Source organism: Eleutherodactylus coqui, chromosome 10, assembly GCF_035609145.1.
Source record: "Eleutherodactylus coqui strain aEleCoq1 chromosome 10, aEleCoq1.hap1, whole genome shotgun sequence".
NCBI classification, from domain to species: domain Eukaryota; kingdom Metazoa; phylum Chordata; class Amphibia; order Anura; family Eleutherodactylidae; genus Eleutherodactylus; species Eleutherodactylus coqui.
The window spans coordinates 23,010,397-23,035,085 of record NC_089846.1 but is presented as its reverse complement, the minus strand read 5'-3'; the positions used below and the strand labels follow the sequence as shown (position 1 = coordinate 23,035,085).

Genomic DNA, 24,689 nt, shown 5'->3' with positions numbered 1-24,689 from the left:
CAGTGCAGAAGACCCTACACACATATCTGGCAGGTCAGCGCAGGAGACCCCCCCTCCCCACATATATATCCCACAGGTCAGTGCAGCGTTCTTTACCACCACAACAGCAGGCACAGCGCCTCACCTGGGCTCGTGACTTTAGGCCCAAGTTGTCTAGAATCGGTTTGAAGATCCTTCTGGAGAGTTCCTATGAATGGTGCGGCCTGCAGGTTGACCTGACATGAGCTTAACTGAGCATTTATGGGACATGGTAGAAAGGTCTATTCACACCCGAGATCCTGCACCTACAAATACCCCAAAGCTGGGGGGGCTATAGAGACGGCTCAGCATCCTTCCACACATCATCTGTTCAGTTGTGGAATCAATGTCAAGTTGACTTTGTGAACTTTGTCAGGGTAGATGGGGTCCTACATGATATTAGTTCCTGTCCCATGACTTTTGGCATGTCAGTGTATGTGCCACAGTACAGAGTTTGTACATGAATCTGAACAATTATCGTTCATTGTAAAGGCATGCACAGACTGAATGACGAACGAGAAGTCGTTCCCTTCACATTTGTCGTTCAGTTTCTGCACGTATCGTTCTGTGTAAACAGGCCGTAGTTCATTTTTAAATGACTGCCTGTTTATTGTGAATGGAGGCGGATGGGCGAACTGGAATGATCCCCGACCCTCTTTGCCTCCATTCATACTCGTATGTATGTATGCCCAGGAACGATTATTGCTGGGACGATTTGTTGGGCATCTGTTGCCCAGCAGATTGTCCCGTGTAAATGGCACCCTGGGCTCCAACCCGCCGCTCCCCTTATAAATGGATATTGTGTGGAGCGGACGCCTTTGGAAAACAGCCTTGTGGGCTACAAAGCAAGCCGTCTATTCCAATGTACTAATACCGTAATTACATTCTGTCCCCATCTGGGTCGTACCTGGCCTGCAGCTCCAGCGAACGCTGTTTTCCGGATACCAGGAAGGTCCTGGTGAGGTTGGGGCTGCTGCTGTGCTTCAGCTAAGGAGAAAGAAAGAAGATGCGTCAGATGGGGGCTGTATGTGCCGGAACCATGTATCCCCAAGCATGTATCATACACGTACCTCCATCCCCTCCACATCAATCCTCGCCCTCACGCTGTATTTCTGACCAATGAGACGCAACTTTGGAACGCAGTAGAGCAAGCGGTCATTGAACTGTGGAGAGGTACAATGGGACATCATTAGAATAATGGGTATTAGGAACTTTAGGACAGGCGTCCGGTTCTTGTTGTTTTCTGATCTGTAAATTCGCAGATTTCTTCAACAATAGAGGAGCTGAGGGATATAGGAATGCATGCCCAAGCAGTGACAACTCCTGTGGAAGCCATATTGATTGTCACCCAGCTTTCCCAGATATAACTGAACGGAGTATGTGCAAAGTCGTCAAGCAGATCTGTTACCTGTATAGAGGCACACGACAGTTGGTGGTTTTGCTTCTTGTAGCAGTAGATTCAACCTGTGGCTCTCCAGTAAAACTGCCTGCTGAGAGTTGTAGTCGGCAACCGCTGGAGGGTCACAGGTTGGAGATCCCATTCTGATTGATGATTTGTTAAAGGACATTCCCAAGATAGGCTTGTATCATCCATCCGTAGAGTAGGTGATAAGGGTCTGATCAGTCATTGATACTAAGAACAGGGTCCAATGCGCCCCTTTTCTCATCATTGTGGGTCGCTTTTCCCATCCGCAGTGATTTGCAGAAGGAGTGGAGATGTAGCCGCACATGCACGACCGCCACTCCATTCATTTCAACAGAGCTGATGGAAGTATCCGAATGCTTGTACTCAGCTTTTTCCAGCAGTCTCATTGAAAATGAATGGAGCAGCATTGCTCATGCGCGGCCATCACTTCATTCAATCTCCCCTCACTGCGGAGGGTGCAGCAAGCACAGAGTGAGGAGGACGGGGGAAACAGGACCGCTGTTCTCAGTATTGAGACCTCCACAGATCAGACATTTAGCACCAAGGTGATAAAAGTTCATTTTAGTATGGCTCCTTTAATTAATACATTTCTTCCCAAAGATTCAAGGTGATGATGACCCTCCATTGACCATATGTGTAGTGGGCACTCACCAGTATGAGGTATCGGTCTTGGGTGGTCCCGTTCTTTGCTGACAGTTTAAGTATATGCCCCTCTTTGATCAGCTCGTTAGTGGGGCTCACAATATCTTCCTCTCCACCCAAGAGTTCATATACTTTCAAGAGCTTGTGCATCCTTTCCTGTAGGATGGATAGAGAAGACATGACAATAGTCCTAGAGGAGCTGCGGAGATACCAGTGGTCCTCCTGATCTTCCATGATAACCACCCCACAGATCTCAGCATCACTGGTAACTTATTCAATAGTGGATTATATTAAATGGGATTGGGCGACCACCCCGCCCACGGCCATCCCAATCACGCCTATTATAATCTGCAAGACGAGGAAAGGGGTAAATTTGTTACTACACTCACTGGCGCATACGTCATCACTTTCCCCATCTTATTGGGGCCACAGAGGATCCTGTTACTCATTGGAGCACACAAGGTAACCCATTGCTATTTGGGGCCACAAATGGGATCGCTATTACTAACTGAAGCCACCGAGGGTCATATTACTTAGTGGCACCACAGAAGGGGTCACTATTAGAGATGAGCGAGCGTACTCGGAAAAGCACTACTCGCTCGAGTAATTTGCTTTATCCGAGTATCGCTGTGCTCGTCCCTGAAGCTTCGGGTGCCGCTGCGGCTGACAGGTGAGTCGCAGCGGGGAGCAGGGGAGAGCGGGCGGGAGAGAGGGAGAGAAAGATCTCCCCTCCGTTCCTCCCCGCTCTCCCCTGCAGCTCCCCGCTCCGTGCCGGCACCCAAATCTTCAGGGACGAGCACAGCGATACTCGGATAAAGCCAATTACTCGAGCGAGTAGTGCTTTTCCGAGTACGCTCGCTCATCCCTAGTCACTATTATTAACTAAGTGGGTCCCAGAAGGGTCCTATTACTAAATGGGAGCACAGAGGCGGGTCACTATTGCTAAATGGGACCACAGCAGGTACATTGTTACTATGGGTACTATGGGGAGGCACTGAAAAGCTGCTTGGGGTTTGCAGCAGCGGGATGGGGAAAGCGTACAGAGGCGAGTACTGGCTGGGAAAAAAAATCTCAATGATGGTCTGGGCCCGGAGAAAAGAAAACCAAATATGGACAACGTCACCCGTGATCACTGGAGGTAACTGCACTGTAATCACTATCACCGTCTGCAGCCAGTATCTGATTATATGACAACTAATATTTAGAGGTATAATGAAGCCGAGCTGCTGTATATCTAAACCCATCACATTGTAAAGGTTGTCTTGACATATAGAGTTTTGGGGGGGGGGGGGGGGGTCAAATTCATGCGTGGGGGATTCGTTGTGGATGTTCGGCAGCAGAAAAATATGTAGCAAATCCACACCATTTGGTGCAGATTTTGATGTAGATTTATGTATCGTTCCGCACAACTGAAGGGGTTAAATCCACATCAAATGGTAATTGTTGCTTATTATGGACATGCTCAGACGGGGCGAATTTGCTGTGGAGTGTCCGCAGCGAACACTCTACAGCAGATCCGCAGATAAAGGTCTGCATTAAAACCTGCACCCTCTGGTGTGGATTTGGACATTGAATTCCCCCCTCATTGAGAAGAAGTAGATGCTGCAGTGTAAATGGCAACAAAATGAACAAGCCGGGGATTTAAATTCCGCACCGCATATCACTTTCCGCACGGGTTTTGTGTATATTTTTTCAAAATCTCATCCACTTTGTTGCTACTTGGGGCCCACGCTGTGCGGACAGCCCCGGGCGACGGTCTCCATTGAACTTATTTGAAGGTAAGGAATGAATTCTGGGCCCTAGAAGGAGGCACTTTTTCAAGAACTCATCAGAGAGATAAGAGGGTCACTCACCATCTTCCTTATAGCTGCGTTAGAGTGCTCAGCCGCTGTGGCGATGAGATCCAAGGATTCTGCAAGGAGTAAAACGGATACAGTAAGACTGCAGTGAAAATCCAACGCCGCTGCTCATTAATCAGGAGCCTTAGGGCGCTTCTAGATGCAACGATCACTATTGTTCAAAAAAGTCATTCAAATGAGCAAAAGTGATCTATGATTGTTCCGTCTAAATGTGAGTCAATGACTGAGCGGCGATTCGCTTTTCGCTCATTGTATGCAGGTATAAAAACTATCGTTGGCTCGTTCACTTATCATTTGGTTTAAACAGCGAATGTAAAAGACTGAACAATCCTGAACGATTCCCGTTTGGACGAACCAACAATGCATCTAACTGTAGAAACAGGCGCCACGAGAGCCAACGAGACGGCGATTACGTCACTCGCTCATTCATACGAGAATCGGCTCATCTAAAAGGATCTTTAGCGGTTATAGATAAATAAATAGGTCTTGAGCCGCTACCTGAACCAAGCAGGGATTGAACTTGCAACCTTCAGGTTGTGAGCAAGAGCTTAGGACTGCATTTCTGCTGCCTTAACACTGCACAAAATGCAATGGACGGCAAATGAGTAGTTTCGCAGCGCGGCCGTCCCTTTAACATAAGCAGTAGGGCATATACAGTACTGTGCAGCCACTTGGGGGCAGTGCGGCTCCATTTAAATGTATAGCGCTTGAATACAACTATATACCTCCAGCAGAAGACGTTAAACAAACTGTTGAATCTCATTGTTATGCAGGGGTGCAGGTTTTCTTTTCCTGGGGCAAAGATCTAATTTGGAGCTCCACCCTCACAAACAATGCATACCAATCCCTGAATGCAGATGTGCAGAAATGGATTTGTATCCCAGGTGCCTATTAATCAAATTATGTCGTTAAAGCTTGCTGCTGGTACCAGTGGCGCCCACACCGCACGCACGCCACGCTCCCTATACTACACGCCTGGGTCTTGATCCATACTGTGATGTAGCTAGTTGGCATTTTGAAGCTCACTATGGCAGGCGATGACTATTTCCTTGTTCCGCCTACAAGCTTGAATGGAAGAGACCTGAATGTAGAGATCAGTGGACCGTATAGACTGCTGCGTGGACATGCGTAGGTTAAAAACATATGGTTTCTAAGGTTGGCTATACACATAAGACAGTCAGGAGCTATACTCCAGACTCCACCGTAAGCACGCTCACCTACGGCCGGCTTCACATGGATGTATTGGAGCGCGCAAAATTGCAATACCCAGAGTATAGAACCCATTGATTGGGTCGACTCATATTTCTGTATTTTGCGCACACATGTTCTATTTTTCTGCGTATTTGCGCTCCAAAGGTCCCCATTAAAGTCAATGGAGGTGCGCAAATGTGAGCGCTATACGCAAAGAGATGCGTGAAACACTGCGTAATTTTGCTGGAAAAAGAACACATCTGGAACTCATTAGTCATTTAAATGTGTGCATTTGTTTGCCGCGTGCGAATGAGCGTGCCTTGTAGAGGCAAAAAGTACAGTAAAATATGCCGATGCCGCTCATAAAAAGCTTTGTTCTTTCCAGGAAAACGTAGCACTGAGGGGCACACAAAAACGCTTACACTCGTAGAGCAAAATAACCCGCTGACAGACACCCCTGTCTGAGATCTCTGCGAGTTCAAAGGATCGAGCATGCTGAAATTCAACATCTGCCGCCAGGAGAAAGTTGGAAGCCACCCCCCTCCCCCCCCCCCCCTCCCGTACACATCACATCGTTGGCCCTTTTTTGTTTAATGTGTATAAGTAGCACCACCTATTGGAAGGTGGCATTCCTGCAAGTCAATGTCAGACCTTTTAACAAACCTTGGAACAATGACTGGGAATTGTGAGTCAAAGCCAGAATAACCATGCACAGAAATGCTACCTTCCAATAGGTGGCGCTGTAGAGGTATTCTCACTTGCATATCTCGAAAAGAGCATGAATGGCCTTATAAGTCTCCTCACACCTTCTAGGTGCTCTCTCTAAATAGAAATGATACCCTTCCTAACCCATGTTTTAATGGCAGTCATTCTGTGAATTCTGCGAGGGGGTTGACTGCCATTTGCACTATTGAGCTTCCTAAGAACTGTTAGTCGGTAACGTACTTTCTGCATCCCTCCGGTCTCGGGAGTCCTCTGACAGCTTCTGGAGATAATCCTTGAGGAGAAGCTCATAGCGTGGGATCCTCTGGACGGGCTCCAGCATGTGGTGTTGTAATGTCAGGTTACCGCAGGCCTCCTCCTTCTGCAACACAAAGACATCACAGACTGAATACAATGGATATATGTATATATATGTGTATACAATGACTCCAAGCTATATTCATAGCGTGATCACTATGTGATTCCCTGCTATCCTTACAGCGGGAGCCATAAAAGATGACGGGACAGGCTACAGCTTGTCTTACAATAGTCCTGGCCTATGTGCAAAGTACAGATTAGGCATTTAATGTCATCAACCGACTCCAAAGGCCGCTGCGGGGGATGTGGGGTATATTAAGATAAAAAGTACTTAATCAAGAATCCAAAATTGTCACTCCGCCAGGCTTGGGATGAGGGGAAGGTGGAGGAGGCAGCAGCCTAGGGCGTCATTAAAGGAGGGATTGCAATACAGTGAATATCCACTTTATTAGAGCCCCGGCCCTTTAACGATTGGAGCTTCCCTGTATGGAATTAGCCCTGTGATTTCGGAGTGCAGCATAAAAAAAATCACATGACAGGTTTCAGTGTGAATCCACATTAGATGGGAAAATCCAGCGATCTGAGCGACTCCGAATGAGGCCGGGTCATTGGTGCTTGACTAGTCAGGGCTGGGATGTCACTGCCAACCTTGTGGGGTTCTCTTGCAGTGGTGTGGATAGGAAACCAAGAATGGTTTGATTTAGGAAGGATATCCAGTGAAAGGGGTCAGAGGAGGATGTCAGGAATGGTTCTGATGCACCGGAGGTGCACAGTAAAGTGAACTGCAGTCGAATACTAGACTGGTGCTCCAACTAACGTGTCTGAACGCAGAACTCGTCGTTCCTTAGCACGGATGGACCATAATAGCAGATGACCAGTTCTAACGCCATTACTGTCTAAGAGAAACAGAAAGACGTGACTCTAGGGGGTAAAAGCCGGCAAAAGTTGGAAAAACTTCGCCTGGTCAGATGAATCCAGATTTCTGCTGCGCCGTACTGATGGGAGGTCAGAATTTGGCGCAAGCAGCATGAGTCGATGACCCCTTCCTGTCAGGCTGGTGGAGATGGAGTAATGGGGTGGGGAATATTTTCTCGGCACCCCCGGGGTCCTCTGATACCTGTGGATGGACGCCATGACGAATTGCTGCGGTTCGACATAAAAACATGATCATCAGAGTCCAACACGTTACTGAATGATATTATTTGATAGCTTAGGGCGTATGCGCAATTGTGTGCGACTCAACGCAACATGAACAAATAGAGCATGCTTCGTTTTTTTTTGGTGCGACTAAAATGCGTAAGTAAATACGCGCTTGTGAGCGAATCCATTGAAATCAATGGGTTCTATTCTCTGCGTATCGCACGTGTCAATTTTCCGTGCGCAAATACGCCGGTGTGAAGGGGTCATAAATATCATGTATTGCCTACCAGATGAGCGAGGTTACAAATGACATTTTTTGTCTTGGGGGGTCTCAAGTTATCTACAGCGAAGTTTTATGAACTTTGTCTGGAAAACCAGAAACTTTCCGTCAGATCCGTCGCTTCTTCTATTCCAGCAAGTCAGGAGCTGTGCATAAATTATAGCCTAGACGTTATTGTGGGAACGGCAGCTTTGGTTTACAGGGCCTTAAGGAATCCAGCCTCTCCCACCTCCGCGCCGCAGACCGACTTCAATAGTCCTCCCTCTAATTACGTTAAACACAGGTGACATTTATTAACATGCGACATGACAATGGCGGCTCCCACAGTGCGAGGGCGCCTGATTACAGAGCCTGCTAGAGGATCAGTCCCCGGGACATCTCGTTACACGGGTTAAGAGGAAGTTCACAAGTTCTGCGTCTTTACGAGGGAGCCAAGAATTCCTTCTTCCCCCTCCAATCTCCGCATCTGGTAATTATTGGTCATAAAGTAAAAATGGGAAGAAAACTCCGAAGACTTCAGCCAGATGTATGAATGCAGTTCGCATCTCCTGGATTGATATGGGGGATAACAATATCGTGGCAGCTTGGCGGGAGACGCCACGTTTGGGCTCTAATACAGACGACCCGTTTTGGCATTTTTAAACGATATGGAAAAATGCATCCTAATTACAGGCAGCCGTCGCAGAAGACGGAGCGATCGGTGGAAGAGGCATCCGTAATGAACGTCTAACTCCGTGGAGGAGCTGAAAAGTCAGGTTGGACCGCAGTTAGTCTGTGTCGCGCTCATAAGGGGTCCAGGAAGCTGAGATATGGGGGGCTGCTTGATGAGGTCTTCACACGGTAGAGCTGCTTTTGGCAAGGATTGACTGCATTGGTCACCAGTGAAAATTTAGTAAGTCCGGCATTTCCGACGCATGGCTTTAGTACAATTTTCCCTGGCGCACGGTAGGCTTATTACATGAGCAGGTGCCGCCTCTTCATGTATTACACACATCCCCAGCTCCTCCGTTCGCCTTCTCCGAATCCCACCTGGCGTACATTTCTAGCACATTTACGCCAGTTTCTGGAATAAACTATACATACAACTGTAAGTCTGGGGCGGCCAGGTCCCTTCCCAACAAGCCAGCCCACTTATTGAAAATGTAGCAGGGCCGGTACGAAAAGAAGAAAAGTGGCAAATTTTTGACAAGTGCCCAATTGGGCGAAGAATTTTGACTTTTTTTACACCATAAATTTGCGTAAAAAACTTCCAAAATGTGCCCCAATGTCTTCTTGGTAACTAAAGCAGCTCTACAGTGTGAGGACCCATCTACATCTCGTATCACCGCTTCCAGAACCTCAGTCAGTGTGATATGGAGGGAGGCCAGGGGCGCAGTGTAAGTATATTTGGTGGTATATGTAGAACTTTAGGCAGTCTGTGTAACTAGTAGAGATGAGTGAACGCACTCGTTAAGGGCGATTTCGCAATCGAGCATCCCTATTTTCGAGTACCTGACTACTCGGGTGAAAAGATTCGGACAGCGCCGGGGGTGAGCGGGGGGGTTGCAGAGGGAAGTGGGGTTCCCCACTGCTACCACCGCTCCACCACGCCGCCCCCTGGCGCCGTCCGAATCTTTTCAACCGAGTAGCCAGGTACTCGAAAATAGCGATGCTCGATTGCGAAATCGCCCTTAACGAGTACGTTCGCTCATCTCTAGTAACTAGAGTCATGTAGGTGCGGCCGAGCTCAGGTTGGCCCCTATTAGTCAGTCTTGGACACTTAAAGGGTTCGCCTGTCCTGGTAACTCAACATTAGCAGGCAAGGAAGCAGGGAACCAAGAAATCCTAGAATGGGGGTATGGTTAGGTTGGGAGGTATGGACCAGCAACATTTGAAGCTCAGCACATAAATACAGCAGCAGAACTATCCTAATAACAAACATAGCCCCGAACCTAACTCATAACATAAATGCAGCACCAGAAGCAAGCTGATAGCATAAATGCAGTACCAGAACCAAGCTGATAGCATACATGCAGTACCAGAACCAAGCTGATGGCATACAATACATGCAGCACCAGAATCAAGTATAAATGCAGCACCAGAAGCAAGCTGATAGTATGAATGCAGCACAAGAAGCAAGCTGATAATATAAATGCAGCACCAGAAGCAAGCTGATAGTATGAATGCAGCACAAGAAGCAAGCTGATAATATAAATGCAGCACCAGAAGCAAGCTGATAGCATAAATGCAGCACAAGAAGCAAGCTGGTAATATAAATACAGCACCAGAACTAGCCTAATAACAAAGACAGACCCAGAAGCGAACTCATAACATAAATGCAGCACCAGAACCAAGCTGATAGCATAAATGCAGCACCAGAACCAAGCTGATAGCATAAATGCAGCACCAGAATCAAGTATAAATGCAGCACCAGAACCAAGAATAAATGCAGCACAAGAACTAAGCTGATAGTATAAATGCAATACCAGAGCCAAGTATAAAGGCAGTATCAGAACCAAGAATAAATGCAGCACCAGAACCAAGCTGATAGTATAAATGCAATACCAGAACCAAGTATAAATGCAGCACCAGAGCCAAGCTGATAGCATAAATGCAGCACAAGAACCAAGCTTTAAACAAAAATGCAACACTAGGACCAAACTCAGTACATAAATACAGCACCACGACCAAGCTGATAAAATAAATATAGCACCACAACCAAGCTGATAACATAGTGTCAGAACCAACCTCAGTACATAAATACAGCACCAGAACCATATTCAACATAAATGCAACACAAACCAACCTCAAAATATAGACACAGTACTAGAACCATGCTCATAACATAAATAAAAGCACCAGAGCCAAACTCAGCATAATTGTAGCATATACCAACCTACATAGATACAATACCAGAACCAAGCTCAGTACATAAATACAGCAGTAGAACTAAAGCAATAGTATTGGACAGACGCCTTTAGGCTTACAGAGGGAATCCCCCATCTGTCTAACTTCAGATGCTTTTCCTTAAATATAGAAGATTCTTTCTATGGAACAGCAAAGTCTGCTATTTCTTACAATAATAAGGTATGCCGAAGTACACCGGCCCCAAGAAGGCCAAAAGGACGCTTATACGGTAAGCGTGGATTATTAATGTGATCTGAACAGGGCTTAAAAACCCAATAAATAGTAAAGAGGCAATAAGGAGTGCTGAATTCCATATGCCATTTATCTTCTTTCCAGTGCCCCCTTTATCAGAATTGCCACCCATTGCCTAAATTAGTGCCTCTCTTTAGAGTGCCCTGTGGTGCCTATTCTCCATTTATTGCCCCTTTGGAACCCTTCTGTGCCCCAGTTATAGTGCTTCCACAAGGCAATACTGCTGTCTTTGTGCTCCCATAAGTTAATAATGTCTGCTATGTACCCCATATAGTAATAGTATCCCTTTGTGCCCCCCAGAAGGTAACAGTGACCCCCATTAAGGTAATACTGCTCCTTTTAGGTAGAAACACCCCCTTTGTGCCTCATAAGGTAATAGCACCCCATTTGTACCCCTATCAGCTAAAAGTGCCCCATTAGGTAATAGTGCCCCCTTTGTACCCCTTAAGGTAATAGTGCCTGCTTTTTGTCCCCAGAATATAATAGTGCCCCCTTTGTGCCCCTCTAAGATAATAGTGCCCCACAATGTAAGAGTAATAGCACCCCGTTTGTGCTCCATAGCTTCCTCCGTACAGCAGCATGTCGTGGAGCTACATGAATCATCTTTCGCCCGATTCTGCCTCCCTCCTCTTGATGTTCCGAAGCAACGGAGGGAAGAAGACAGAACCAGGAGGAGGATTCATGTAGCTCCACAAGACGTTACCAGACAGAGGAAGAAGATCATTTGGCCTGACGGACCTAAGGGGGCAATTATCACCATCTGAAATCCGGCAATGCCCCTCCTATAAGCTGGTGCCTTGTGTGACCGCTTGGGTTGCATGTCACTGGTGGCCATAACTGGTGACTAACCTGCACTTCCTGGATGATGCTCTTGAACTGGGATGAGCGCTCTGTCCAAGTGTTCAGCAGTTCCATGGCTCTGTCAAAATTCTTGACGTACTCGCCATACATTTTTAGGAATGGAGCCAATTTCTGTAAAATGTCCCCAATCCGAGGGTTGCTGTCCCTAGATGGGAAAAAATACGGGAAAATCATTCAGGTTGAAGCAATATATGCAACCGAGTAACACTGTGCTTCTCAAAATCAATGTTGTCCAACCTATGATCTCCAGCTGTTGCAATGGGACTACTCATAGCCTGTGGGGCCGGGTAGTTTCCGAACAGCTGGAGAGCCGCTGGTTGGAGAACATGGCCAATAGAGTATAATGTAAGGTGTTTGAAATCCATTGCTGCTGATCTCAGCCTGTAAATTGACCCCATTTGCCTTCTGCCTATCACAAAACCCCACAGATGGTCTCTCCTGATCGCTCACCACTCTTGCATGCGTTTCTCCAGTTCCGGCAGCAGAAACTGATGATGAAAGCAGTAGATGGAACAGATATTGGAGAAGATGCCCATAACCACTTCCGCGGGGAATGAGGCCTTGGTGGCAACTTCTTCCAAGAGCCGAGCACAGAACATCTGAAATATAAAGGTCCACTAGTGAAATGAGCAGCAAATTAGAGATGTCCACACTACGGCGCATTGCTTCCACTAGAACTAGGCACCCAAGATTTTCCCCTTTTCCAATATTTGTGCGACAAAGCACAAGGTCAGCCATAGATTTCTTGGATTTCAGTTAACTGTTGGCCGGTAAGGGGCGAGAATAAGTGTCAATCCAAAAACATATGGCGCCATTTATCTCCAAGAGGTACAAAGGGGATCGGTTATCATCCATGATACTTCTTTCCCCTGATGTGTGCTGTTGGGGAAAGTCTGCACCACCCCATATGTATATTAGATGGCCGCCCGCTTCTGCTGAAATCAGGGGGTTTGGTGGACATTCATCTAATGTGTATGGTCACCATCAACAACTCCAATCTTCTCCACTGGGAATGGGGTGGTTGAACATAGCGTTGTCTCTTTTATTCTAGGATGGGGGCGTATTGTAGCATGGACAAGAAGGGGTCTTATTATGGTTCTAAGACACCTTCTGCTTAAAGCGCCAAAATTCTGTCCCGGAACCGAAGAAGGTCGGGGATATATTTATTACCTGCACTTGTTCTTCTCTGCCATCTGTTAAATCTGCCGGTTCCGATTTTTGACCATCCAAGATGGCTACTGTAAATTTTTATCTAGCTAATGTACGCTGTGCACTGATTGGCCATTGCTAATCATGTGAGCAGCACTGGCTAATCAGTGAGCAGATACAGCGCATTGGTAGTCTAAAACTACCAATGCACTATGGGTAGTGAGGTAGGGCTTATTCACACGTACAAATATCAAAACTATATATTCCCCGTGTGAATGAGCCTGTAGTCTGAAAATAGTGTCATCCATATTGGACGTCTTAAAACGAGAACCAAAACCGGCAGATTGGGGGGGCGGCAGAGAAGAACAAGTGCTGGTAATGTACTCTACCTCCTCCCCCTCCAGTCCCGGAGTCCTGAATCAGGAGACCCTTTAATGACGCCTATGGAGTGGGGGGGTAAATGGAGCACATATGGTGTAGAGCGTTTGTTCCATGATGGATTCCTCACCTGGTCCAGGAGATGTAAACGAGACACGTAGGCCTTCTCCGTCTGAAGAAGCTCATTTGCGATGTTATACACTTTCTGACGGGCGGTGAACTGTGAGAAAGAAGGTAGGTAGAAATTTATATTAGAAAATTAGCGCAAGTCAATATATCATAGCAGCAAATCAGCCTCATCTGATACTGGGACAACGCGCTGTAAGTGAGGACGTCCAATTCTGATCATAGACTAGATCAGTCACACAGCAGTTTCCATCCAGGGATTCTGTCCATCCAGATGGAGCCATTGGCTACCATTAATACAATGGAGATGAAAGCCGCACGCTCTCGTCTCTACTGCAGCAGGGTTCCATTAAATTTTGACATTTGTACCCAACAGAATCCCATCAACATATACGCGCCGCCATTACCTGCGCCAGTACTTTGCTGATGACGATACGAGGTAGTACAATGGGCTCTTTTTATTTCTGTTTTCAGAGGACAAGGTAACCAGGGGACGACTATTTCGGCTTTTTTTCAATCTATTTATTTTCTAATGGAGTTCACCATGTTGGATAAACAATGTAAGATTTTTATAGATGTGGTGATACCGACTATGTGTGCGTTTTTTTGGTTATATTCGTTTTTTCAATAGTTAAAGCCTTGTGTAAGGGGAAAAGAGTTTTTAATTTTTTTTTCTATAAAAACGCTTAGATACCACGGTCAGCAATGACTGCAGCATCTGCGGGGTTAAGTAGTGTATAAAATGAGCGATAAGCCAACAAATTATCATTCGTCACTCAATCTTTGGCCATGTTTACACTGAACAATACAGTTCAAATGCGCACGATCCAACGGGTTATTTTTTAATGACAATTATTCCATATAAAAGGGCCATTGGCTTTAAAATGACACCAGAAGTGCGGCAGTAGCCGCGATAGAACTGGAGCTACAGCCATTTAAAGTAGATGAGACTCTGTGGAAAACCCATAGCATGTATGCAACGTGTAGCCGTACCGGTAAGTGCCTATGGGTACCCCTATGTATGCTGCAGTGTAGTAACTAGTAAAATAATGGAAATAACTAAATGCTAGGCTACAGGCAGACCTAGCATTGCTATGGGGTAAAGCTATAGGGGGTGCAGGGGTAGCAGTCACATCTCGGTCCAGATGGCACATGGTAGTTAGGTGGAGGCCCGCTTACAGATTTGGCATTGTGGATCAGCTGAACATCACACAGAGACTTACGTAGTCCTAGGATGAAAGTATTAGGGCCGGCTCGTTCAAACAGGAAATCATTCAGTCATTCGCAGTATAAGTGATGAGAGGGACTGAACGATCGCTAGTTAAACCGAACGAAAAGAGAATGAATATCATTCGTCATTCGGTCATTGGCTCGTGTTCAGACGAACGGTAATCATTCACTTTCGCTCGTTCCGTGTTAAAGCACCTGATTTCCTGCTTGTGTTGGATCCTTGGTAGTTTCCCATGAGTAATCCTGAATGAGTCACTCTATGACCCGACCCGAGACACAACAATCCCAGATAACACGGCTGAGTTGGCGGCGTCAGCGGATCTGATAGAAGTTGGTTTAATGCCCACTCAACATAAACTGGCATCCTGGATCCTGATCCCTGGCAACTTTCCGGTCCGTGTACGGGCGACAGTCTACCCTACATACAGGGTGGTAAATACTAGACGTACTCCATCTCACCCATAGGAATCTATTATGTAAGCACCCGTAGCCTGGCATGTAATAGTGCCGGTTACTGTGGGCATACCTCACCCACAATAATGTTACTCACTCTTCCTCTCTGCGCCCCACCTCTGCCATTGTGTTACACAAGCGGTAATCTACAGGGCATGATGCAGCGCTGGGCCCTGGTACTCTGCTTGGTGACATCTGTTGGCGTGCTCAGACACAAGTTTCTATGATGTATCTGCATTAGTTGGCACTTTTAACCCTTTGCAATCCACTGTGACGCCTAAAGACATTCTGATTGAAGGCTGTACAGCTCCGATGTCAGAAAACGTCCGGCAGGGTATTCTTACTGTATACTACTGGCCACTCTGTTGTCGGGGGGCCTCTCCAGCATGTCCCATACCGCAGTACTGGCTCTAGCCAGCCGATGGCGCTATTGTATAATGGAAGAAAGAGAACCCCCCCCCCTAGGAAACACTGAATCCAAAAATTGGATTGCAAAGAGTTGAGGCTTGTTAACCCCTTTCCATTTTTGTTTTTTTCTCCCAACTCTCAAAAAATCCTAACTTTTTTATTTATCTAATAACTTAGATGTCTAAGGGGCTTTAATCTGCGGGCCGAGTTGTATTTTTTTAATGGTACTCTCCTCTGCAACCCCCCGCTCACCCCCGGCGCCCCCCGAATCTTTTGTCCCGAGTAGTCAGTTACTCGGAAAAAGCGGTGCTCGAGTGCAAAAACACCCGAAAAGAGTACGTTCGCTCATCTCTAGTGGTGACCAAAAAGTGCAATTTTTTTCAGTCCCCATAGGGAAATGAACTTGCGATTTTATAATACCAGAGTACTACATAATACCACAATCTGTCAGGCAATCTATCTTCGGTTTATCTATCTTATGGGTGTCATGGCAACCAAATGGCACCCCATGATGTCATCTCAGGAGTGGGGTTGGGGGGGAGGCTTTTAGGCACTCAGAGATCTGTTGGGGCATTTAAAGAGTTAACAGCCACAATCAGCGTGAGTGCTGATTACGGCTGTTGCGAGCGGGTGTCAGCTGTCAAAGCCAGCCAACACCCACATTGTACGGAGTGTGAATAACCCACAAATCCACACCATACAAGCCCCAAACCTCCATGGCGTAACTGTACATCGTGGAGTGTTAGGGGTTAATGATCAGCACTTCTGAGCAATTGATTGAGGCACTTCCATGAATAAATTGGCACCTGGGTGTTACCATTCCCGCTTGTCAATAGGGTGTGTCTCTTCACCGCGTGACGCTGTCAGCAGTGATTGGACAGTGTCAGAGCATGTAGGGATACATCCCACTGACAAGTGAAATGGTATCACCAAGTTGTCACTTTATCCATGCATTTACAGGAGGAGTAAAAGGAGGAACATCACCATGATGAGAATACCCATCTGTATTGATGGCCACCGGGTCTGGCATTACGGAAACAGACCAACTGACTGTCCTATGCGGTCCTTGCTCTTTCTGTAATGCCAACTACCTCCGGCACCAGGGGGTAGCCTGGATAGGGTCGGGGGCAGTTTTTGCGGTACATGTGTGTTCCACCTCTAGGACCCAAATCTATCAGACATTAATGGGGTATCCTATGGATATGCCATAAATGTCTGAGGTGGGAATAGCCCTTTAACTCCAATATTCTATAACATACTTATAGGGGTCTCGGATGCTGAGATCTTTTTTTTAAAATCTCATTAACACCGTACACACCAGAGTTATTCTAGTTGGGGAAGAAAATCAACTGCATCCCTGCTATGGCACAGGGGCCGTTGTTCCGGGATGAGGAGGGAAACTGCATTTATTGACCTACTTTTGGGTTTAAAAATAGTACTGATAATTAAATAAATGACATAAAAATTGGCATAAACGGTTCCATAACTTGGAACCATAACCTTGGTGTGATAAGTCTAACGAGCTCCAGCCATGATGTGATCTGACGGATCTCCACGTGCGGAACAGCTGTAGGCGATAACTCATCGTACCTCACATGGATCCAGTCTCCTCGGAGTCATTTCTTCTTCTCCGCCGCTCCCGTCCTCCATGTCACTGTCACCTTCCGAGTCCCGAGGTGAGCAGTGCTGCACTGTGATATGAGGGGCTTCCATCTCTTCTCTCCCACCCTCCTCCACCTCTCCAAGGAAGCACATCTCCTCACTGGTGGATGGGGAACTGATACTGTCAATGCCGCTGTCCCTGTTGGCCAGTTTCCCTAAAGAGTCTTGCTCCCCCCTTTCTTCTGCATCGCCCCCTCCTACGACAAGCCGACGTCTTCTCTCCAGGCTCGCCTGAGACGTCTCCGGCTCCAGTAGATCAAGGAGCTTGTTCCCCAGATCCTCCATGTTGTAGCCAGGGTGCAGGGAGGGGGCGCTGTTGATTTCAGGGTCCGTGTCGTCGGCCGGACTGGTGCGTTCCGCAGGCAAGATGATTGGCTCTCTGTAAAAGTGGAGATACAGCATTACTGATCGGTATGCTATAGATAGTCCTGACTAACGGGGGCTTTAAAATGGCGCAAATACGCTCCTGTGAAGGAGCCCTTGAAGACCAAAACCTGCAAGCGACTGTTCATTCAAAGACCAGTCAAGAATCATTATTTATGTGTTTTCGGGAACCAATTAGCATTACGTGGGAGGGCAAAATGTAAAAAATTAATCGACCATTGACTATTTTTCGGTGAGCTGACTAGTGAGCAGACTCTCGCTCATCTCCTGGTTGGTCGCCGTGATTACACGGAAGTACTGAATTTACATTCACTATATTCAGATGATCACTAACCCGTCTAAAGCAACCATCTGCTGTGAACTATCCATTCTCTGGTCCCTATCCCATTGGCGTTGCGTCTTGCCATATACAATCCCCCCCCTCCGCCCGCGGCTCATACCAATCGGACGCAAAAATCAGAAATCGCCTCTTTATTAGCAGAATGAATGACTTACCTCTCAAATTTCTCAATCAGGGAGGTAACGGCTGAGGGTGTCCCATCCTTGTTCTCTGGGCGCAGAGACACCCTTGCGAGGCGGGGGTCTGCAGGCAGGGGACGTGAAGGGGGTGGGGGGATGTGGCCAGGAGGACGGGGTCTTCTCACGCTCTGGAGATGTGGGGGCTTTGGAGGAACTGCACAGGAAGTTGAGAGAAAGAGATGTAATTAAGAGAACATTCCCAATCAATAAGGATACATGAACCGGTAGATATATAGCCGATGCATTATGGGGAATATACAGTGACGTGCCAGAAGTCATGGGATAGCGATGTGTAAGTTCATGATGAAGTGGCATTCTCCCAGGTGATGCTCGAGGCACCTCACCTGTGTAAGTTGTGAGGTCTTATCTTGTGAGTGAGGAAGAACATTGGCCAGTGTGCTCATGGCAAGGCAATAAGAATCAAAGTTGGAGTGAGGCGTGATAGTAGGCGCCGGACGGATGGGAGATTGCATTTCCGAACTTGTGCGGGCATTTAACATTCCTCGATCCACAGTGTCACGTGTGTCCCGGGAATATGTCATAGAAGGTATTACTACCCGCAGTGGGCAGCGCAGGGACCACTCACTGGTGCTTAATTATTACGACCATTGGTGTCTAGCTAGAATTGTCCATGCGAACAGAAAAGCGACTCTGGCAGAAATCACATCTTCGTTCAGTGCAGGAGACCCCGCACACATATCCCGCAGGTCAGTGTAGGAGACCCGGCACACATATCCCGCAGGTCAGTGCAGGAGACCCTGCACACATATCCCGCAGGTCAGTGCAGGAGACCCCGCACACATATCCCGCAGGTCAGTACAGGAGACCCCGCACACATATCCCGCGGGTGAGTGCAGGAGACCCCGCACACATATCCCGCAGGTGAGTGCAGGAGACCCGGCACACATATCCCGCAGGTCAGTGCAGGAGACCCCGCACACATATCCCACAGGTCAGTGCAGGAGACCCCGCACACATATCCCGCAGGTCAGTGCAGGAGACCCCGCACACATATCCCGCAGGTCAGTGCAGGAGACCCCGCACACATATCCCGCAGGTCAGTGTAGGAGACCCCGCACACATATCCCACAGGTCAGTACAGGAGACCCCGCACACATATCCCGCAGGTCAGTACAGGAGACCCCGCACACATATCCCGCAGGTCAGTGCAGGAGACCCCCACACATATCCCGCAGGTCAGTACAGGAGACCCCGCACACATATCCTGCAAGTCAATGTAGCGTTCTTTACCTTCCATGGGAGCAGAAGAGCCACCAGATGCCTCTGATACTACCACGACACTGGGCACAGCACCTCTCCCGGATCGTGTGGTTGCTAACTGTACCCTAGAGGACTGGCAACATGTATTTTGGTCCGACGAGTCGCGGTACCAATTGTTTCGAGCTGATGATAGGGTCTCTGTATGGCACAGATCTCATGAAGCCAAGGACCCCAGTTATTAACGAGGCACTGTGCTGGCTCATGGTGGTTCCATACTGGTGTGGGGTGTTCTCATGGCATGGGTTGGGTCCACTGGTCCGCCTACACACGTCATTGACTAGTGTCCGTTATATTTCACTACTTGGTGACCATTTGCAGTCATTCATGGACTTCACATACCCCCACAATAATCGGATATTCCAGCAGGATAAGGCACCGTGCCATTGGACCCAAGTTGTCCAGATTCGGTTAGAAGATCCTTCTGGAGCTTTCCTACAAATGGTGTGACCTGCACGTTCACCTGACATGAGCTCAATTGAGCATTTATGGGATGCGGTGGAGAGGTCCATTCACACCTGAGGTCCTGCACCTACAAATACCATGGAGCTGTCGGCGGCTATCCAGACATCTGGAGGGATACTCAGATACTACAGAATCAATGCCACATTGGGTTACTGCACTTCGCCAGGTTAGAGGGGGTTAGAGGTGTCTGTCCCATGACTTTTGGCATACCCGTGTATAGATTATGGAACATATTCCTATAAGAGGTATTGATCTTTCCCTAAGCTGGGACATAATAAATGAAGGATGTAAACTACATAGAGGAACCCAACGTGTGAAGCAGTGTGACCTGGGATCAGAGAGGAGTTCAATATATGAATGCGACTACCTTCTAACACCATAGGGGCGTGCAACGGGGTGGGTGAAGGTATGAAGACTTTCCAGGTCTTCTTGCCCGGACATCAGCAGCAGGAGATAGCAACCCCATAGACAAGTGATGCCACCCAGACTGAAGGCTTCACTGTTATAAGCCACAAGTCTATCTACAAACCACTAATGAGAAGCTTCACTGACGGCTTCTCTATTATTGCTGGCAGGTGAAGAAATACAGACGTGGGTCATAAAACAAGGGAGGAACATTACTAGACTCTTGCGTCCTTACCGGAAAGACCGGCCCAGCCGAGCAAAGGGCGGCCCTAGACCTGAGCAGCTCTTACCAGCGTGTGGCCCTATAGTGTGTCAGAGCTCACGATCTGACAACTACGGGCGTATTCGCGTGCGTTTTTACACGCGTAATATTTACGTGTGCAATACGCAGGGAATAGAACCCATTGATTTCAGTGGGTACATTCACGTTGCCTTTTCTCGCGCGCGTGAAAAGAAACGTGGCAGTCTCTACTTTTGTGCACATTGGCGCAACAAAGATCCCCATTGAAGTCTATGGGGGGCGCAAATACGCCAGCAATATGCAAGCAGACGCATGAAAAACAGCGCTGAAAAAAGAACGCCTCTGGAACTCGTTAGGCTAATTAGCCATGTCAATAGATGGACTGGTGGTTGCATGTATTTTTGTGGGTTGCGTGTAAAAGTACAGTAGAATGTACTAACATGAGCGCAAAAAAGCTTAGTTCAGGGCGCAAATACTTGGCACTGAGGTGTGTTGAAAAAAACGCATTCGCCCGTGTGAAGGTGCCCGTAGTCAGGCTGTAAGGACTAACGATTCCCACGCACTTTCCATAGCTGTTGGCCAAGCGCTTATTCACCAGTGTATAGTTCTCCCAGCTCCCGCATACACGCGAATGCCGTGTGTGGTTGAGAATTCACGCGTTTTTGACGGATAAAGTGGAGTGAGCGGCATCTATATATATTATATATCTGATAGCGGTCTATCACCAGGGGAAATAAAAGGAACGGGCACTGAACTTCAACGTGCTTCTTTAAAAAGTTGGGAGGCGCCCCTAAAATAGTTGCCCGGTCCCGCTTAAACTGGCGTGTTCAGCCGACTTTTTCCTAATGTGTGGGGGCCTTAAAGCAACCCTCCGGTTTCAGGACAAAATTCTGTCTTGAGACTGGAGGGGTCAGTATTAATTATCTGTACTTGTTCTTCTCTACTGTCCATCCGATCCGCTGGTTCTGATCACAGTTTTCGGACATTCGAGATGGCCACTGCAATTTTCTACCTAGCTAATGCACACTGTGCACTGCTCTCCGATTGGCCAGTGCTGATCATGTGAACAGCACCTCCCAATCAGAGAGCAGGTACAGTGCATTGGTAGTCTAGCAGTACCAATGTAGTATGGGGATTAGGTAGTCAGAAGATTGTGTTGGCCATCTTGGACAGCCACAAATGGGAGCTGAAGCTGTTGGACGGATGGAAGAGAAGAACACCTGCGGGTGATATAACATCGCCCCCTGTGGTCCGAAGACAGAGTTATCTGCCAGAAGCGGAGGGTTGCTATAAGATGCTTACGCTGATAGTTGCATAGTTGCATCGTGGTCCTTACAGCCATGGTTGGATCACAGTGCTCCACTGAGGGGTCCCCGACTGTCCCCTGACATCTGCTGTTGTGGGAATTTAGGATCCTTTTACACAAGCGCCTGGCGGGCGTCCCAGCGATAGTCGCTCCTGTGATGTCACACCAGAGCAGGAATCGCTCAGTGCTTGGAGACAGAGCAGGTCGGAGATCACTTCCGGTTACTTACCCGCCTCCATTCACAGTAAGGCCTCAGTCACACGGGCGTTTTTTTGCGGATCGCATAACGGATGCACATCCGCAAATCGCGTGACCGAGGCCAACGTGACGGCTGAAAAAAACGCTGCTAGCAGCTTTTATCAGCGAAAAGGGCTCGGTCACACGAGCGCTGCCCTCTATCCTCTGCCACAGCTGTGCCACAGCTGTGGCAGAGGAAAACGATGTTTGCCCATTGAATTCAATGGAGACGGCAATACAGCTGGCTCCATTGAAAGCAATGGGCTGCCGGCAAGCGCTATATTAATTTTGGGGGAAGGGCTTAAAATATAAGCCCTTCCCTGAAAACCATCCTTAAAATGTGTAAAAGTAAAAAAAAAAACGGTTACTCACCTTTTCCCAGCAGCCGGAGTTCAGCCGCGTCCGGCCGGCAGTTCTCCTGAACTGCTTTCTGTAGTATTCAGCAGGCGGGGATTTAAAATCCCCGCCTGCTGAATGGGCTGCCTCTGATTGGTCACAGCCCTCAGCAATTCATGAATGGGTGAGTGAGTGCTGCCTCTGATTGGCTGAGTGCAGGGACCAATCAGAGGCAGCTCTCGGCTGTCATTCAATAGCTGCGCAGAACGCAGATAGGCGTGTTCTGCAAATCGTTGTGTCATATAATTTATCGCACATCCGCATAAAAAACGGACATGTGACCGATCCCATTGCGAAGCATTGGGTCTATATATACGCGGATGGCATATGCATACGCAAATCGCACGAAAAATCGCTAACTGAGGCCTAAACAGGCAGTCAGTCATAGGTGAATGACTGCCTGTTTACACAGGCCGATCGACGTTTAATTTTCACGTCTGCAGACACCGAATAAGTGAATGAATTATTGTTCGTCATTCAGTTGCTGGCAGCATTTATACAGAATGAGATTCCCGCGATCCAGGGGCAATCTGAATGATAATCATCGATCTATGTAAAAGGGCGCAAAAAGCTCTGACTTGCTTGATTTTTGACATACCTGATCCTTTGTTCCAAATGGAGAAAAGTGACACATAATGTCTGGCGGCTGCTTATCCCATTCATTCTACATCTGAAAAAATGCCCAGTTGACCGCTCTGAGGGCCTTTTACACGTCACGATCATCGTTCAGATTCTCGCTGGATCGCGCAAATTGGAATGGCGGTAGGGCGGAGTAAATGTCTGCAGCGACTGAATGACGAATGCTAATTCATTCACCGTTCCGTTTCTGCGGGCGTAAACACCTGACAACAACCAGTCTGTGTAAACAGGTAGTCATTAGTCTATGAACGACGGCCGGTCTACTGTGAATGGAGGCCGGTGGCCAGAGATCCTTCTAGCCCGTCCGCCTCCATTTACCGAGTGACATTGTGTGAAAGCACAGGAGCGATCGCCCCTTGGATTGCTGCCCGGCGCTACAGTGTGGGAAATCTTATATGAAAACTGGATTTTGGGTTTATTTTTGAAATTTCTCATATACAGAGACAAGCGGCACTATGTACACACTTCCATTCAGCAACAGTTCTGTCGCACATCACTTTCGAAGGACATTCTACCTTAAGGCCCATTTACACGCAAAGACAATCTTTCAAACGATTGAAAGATTAAAAGTTTAAGCCATCATTTTTCATAAAGGGTTAATGGATGCTAATGTCCACTAACACCTTATCAGCTTCGTTTGCGTGTAAAAGGGCCTTCGGCAGCTGTTTACAGAACCCAGCATGTGGGCTGGGCTCTTCACACAGCTGCAGTTTTCTCACACGGGCTGTTAGCAGAATACAATGTAATCTCCTGGCATCCGCTGAAAACACAGCAGACGGCCCCTGTTATCTCTCTCTGGCTGCACAATGGATTTCAAGCTCACCTTAAAATCATCGTTCAGACGAGAAGTGCACGATGGCAGCCTTTACACGCAACGATTATCGCTCATTTGCAGACGGTTTTGAATGATAATCGTTGCGCGTCAATGCGCTTTTACTCTGTAACAAGAGGTTCTCGGGCAGCTGCAGCACATAACAAGACATGCCTGGACGCTGCAGACTTCTTCTATGGAGGACACATTTATTTTTGTCTCCGTCTTCACGTCTCGGGCTACATTGCAGACTGTGGCACGTTTTGGGTTTTGTTGGTGCATCCCGTGTTCCCGTCTATATAGCTACAAGGGGCTCACCTTCAGGTTTGGTGTGCGGCGGACGCCTGGGAGCTGCTGGTTTGGCACTGGCCGGATCTGGGGGGATCCCATTGCAGTCAGTTGAGTTTCCGGGGTCAGATCGGAGACGCTGGGGTTTTTCCGGGTGCGCTGAGATATGAGTTGGCTCCAAGGACAGACTCTTAACAAGCACCGGGTTCTTGGGCTGCGGCCCTGAAATAAAGAAGGATGTGGTTAGGAATCTCAGCCATGAGAGGGAAGGGTGATTCACTGAGGGGAGAGATTTGCAGACAAATGTCCATTTGCAGACTTGATATACTGTATTCAGATATATTGCAAACACCTATTTGTCTTTTGCCTATAACTAGGCTCATCCCAATCCTCCTGACTCATGAATAGAACACTAGAAGCACAGTGAAGACCGACACTTAGCATAACGCTCAATAGAATAGAGGTAATAAGTGCAGTAATAGCAGGTTTATAGGGCATTTAGGGTTGGTGGAACGCTCTTGGGGACTTAGCAATGGATGCCTTTCCTAATTGTCACCCAGTGATGTCACTGGTAGCCATCTTTACTGTCCCATAAAGCAATAATTGCTGCATATAAATCTTATTTAAGTGCACTTTTTGCTTAAAATAATAAAATTAAAATAGGTCGTTGGTCGTTCGTGTCAATCAGGTTGTCGAAATTCCTACTCAAGTGCCTATTAATTACATGCGGGATGACCAA

At 47.5% G+C, this 24,689-nt stretch overlaps 1 protein-coding gene across 2 annotated transcripts in view; it reads right to left on the bottom strand.

Annotated features, from left to right (window-relative positions):
• FGD1 (FYVE, RhoGEF and PH domain containing 1) overlaps positions 1–24,689 on the bottom strand; it is a 113,751-nt gene that overhangs the window by 8,932 nt on the left and 80,130 nt on the right. For both annotated transcript variants that reach the window (XM_066580558.1, XM_066580559.1), the window contains exons 2-12: positions 23,981–24,172; positions 17,861–18,038; positions 16,910–17,360; positions 13,233–13,322; positions 12,026–12,174; positions 11,564–11,720; positions 6,082–6,220; positions 3,940–3,998; positions 2,096–2,242; positions 1,089–1,181; positions 926–1,005 (exon numbers count right to left, since the gene is read on the bottom strand). In XM_066580558.1, the coding sequence (XP_066436655.1) occupies positions 926–1,005; positions 1,089–1,181; positions 2,096–2,242; positions 3,940–3,998; positions 6,082–6,220; positions 11,564–11,720; positions 12,026–12,174; positions 13,233–13,322; positions 16,910–17,360; positions 17,861–18,038; positions 23,981–24,172 (1,735 nt within the window). The remainder of the gene's footprint in view (positions 1–925; positions 1,006–1,088; positions 1,182–2,095; positions 2,243–3,939; positions 3,999–6,081; positions 6,221–11,563; positions 11,721–12,025; positions 12,175–13,232; positions 13,323–16,909; positions 17,361–17,860; positions 18,039–23,980; positions 24,173–24,689) is intronic.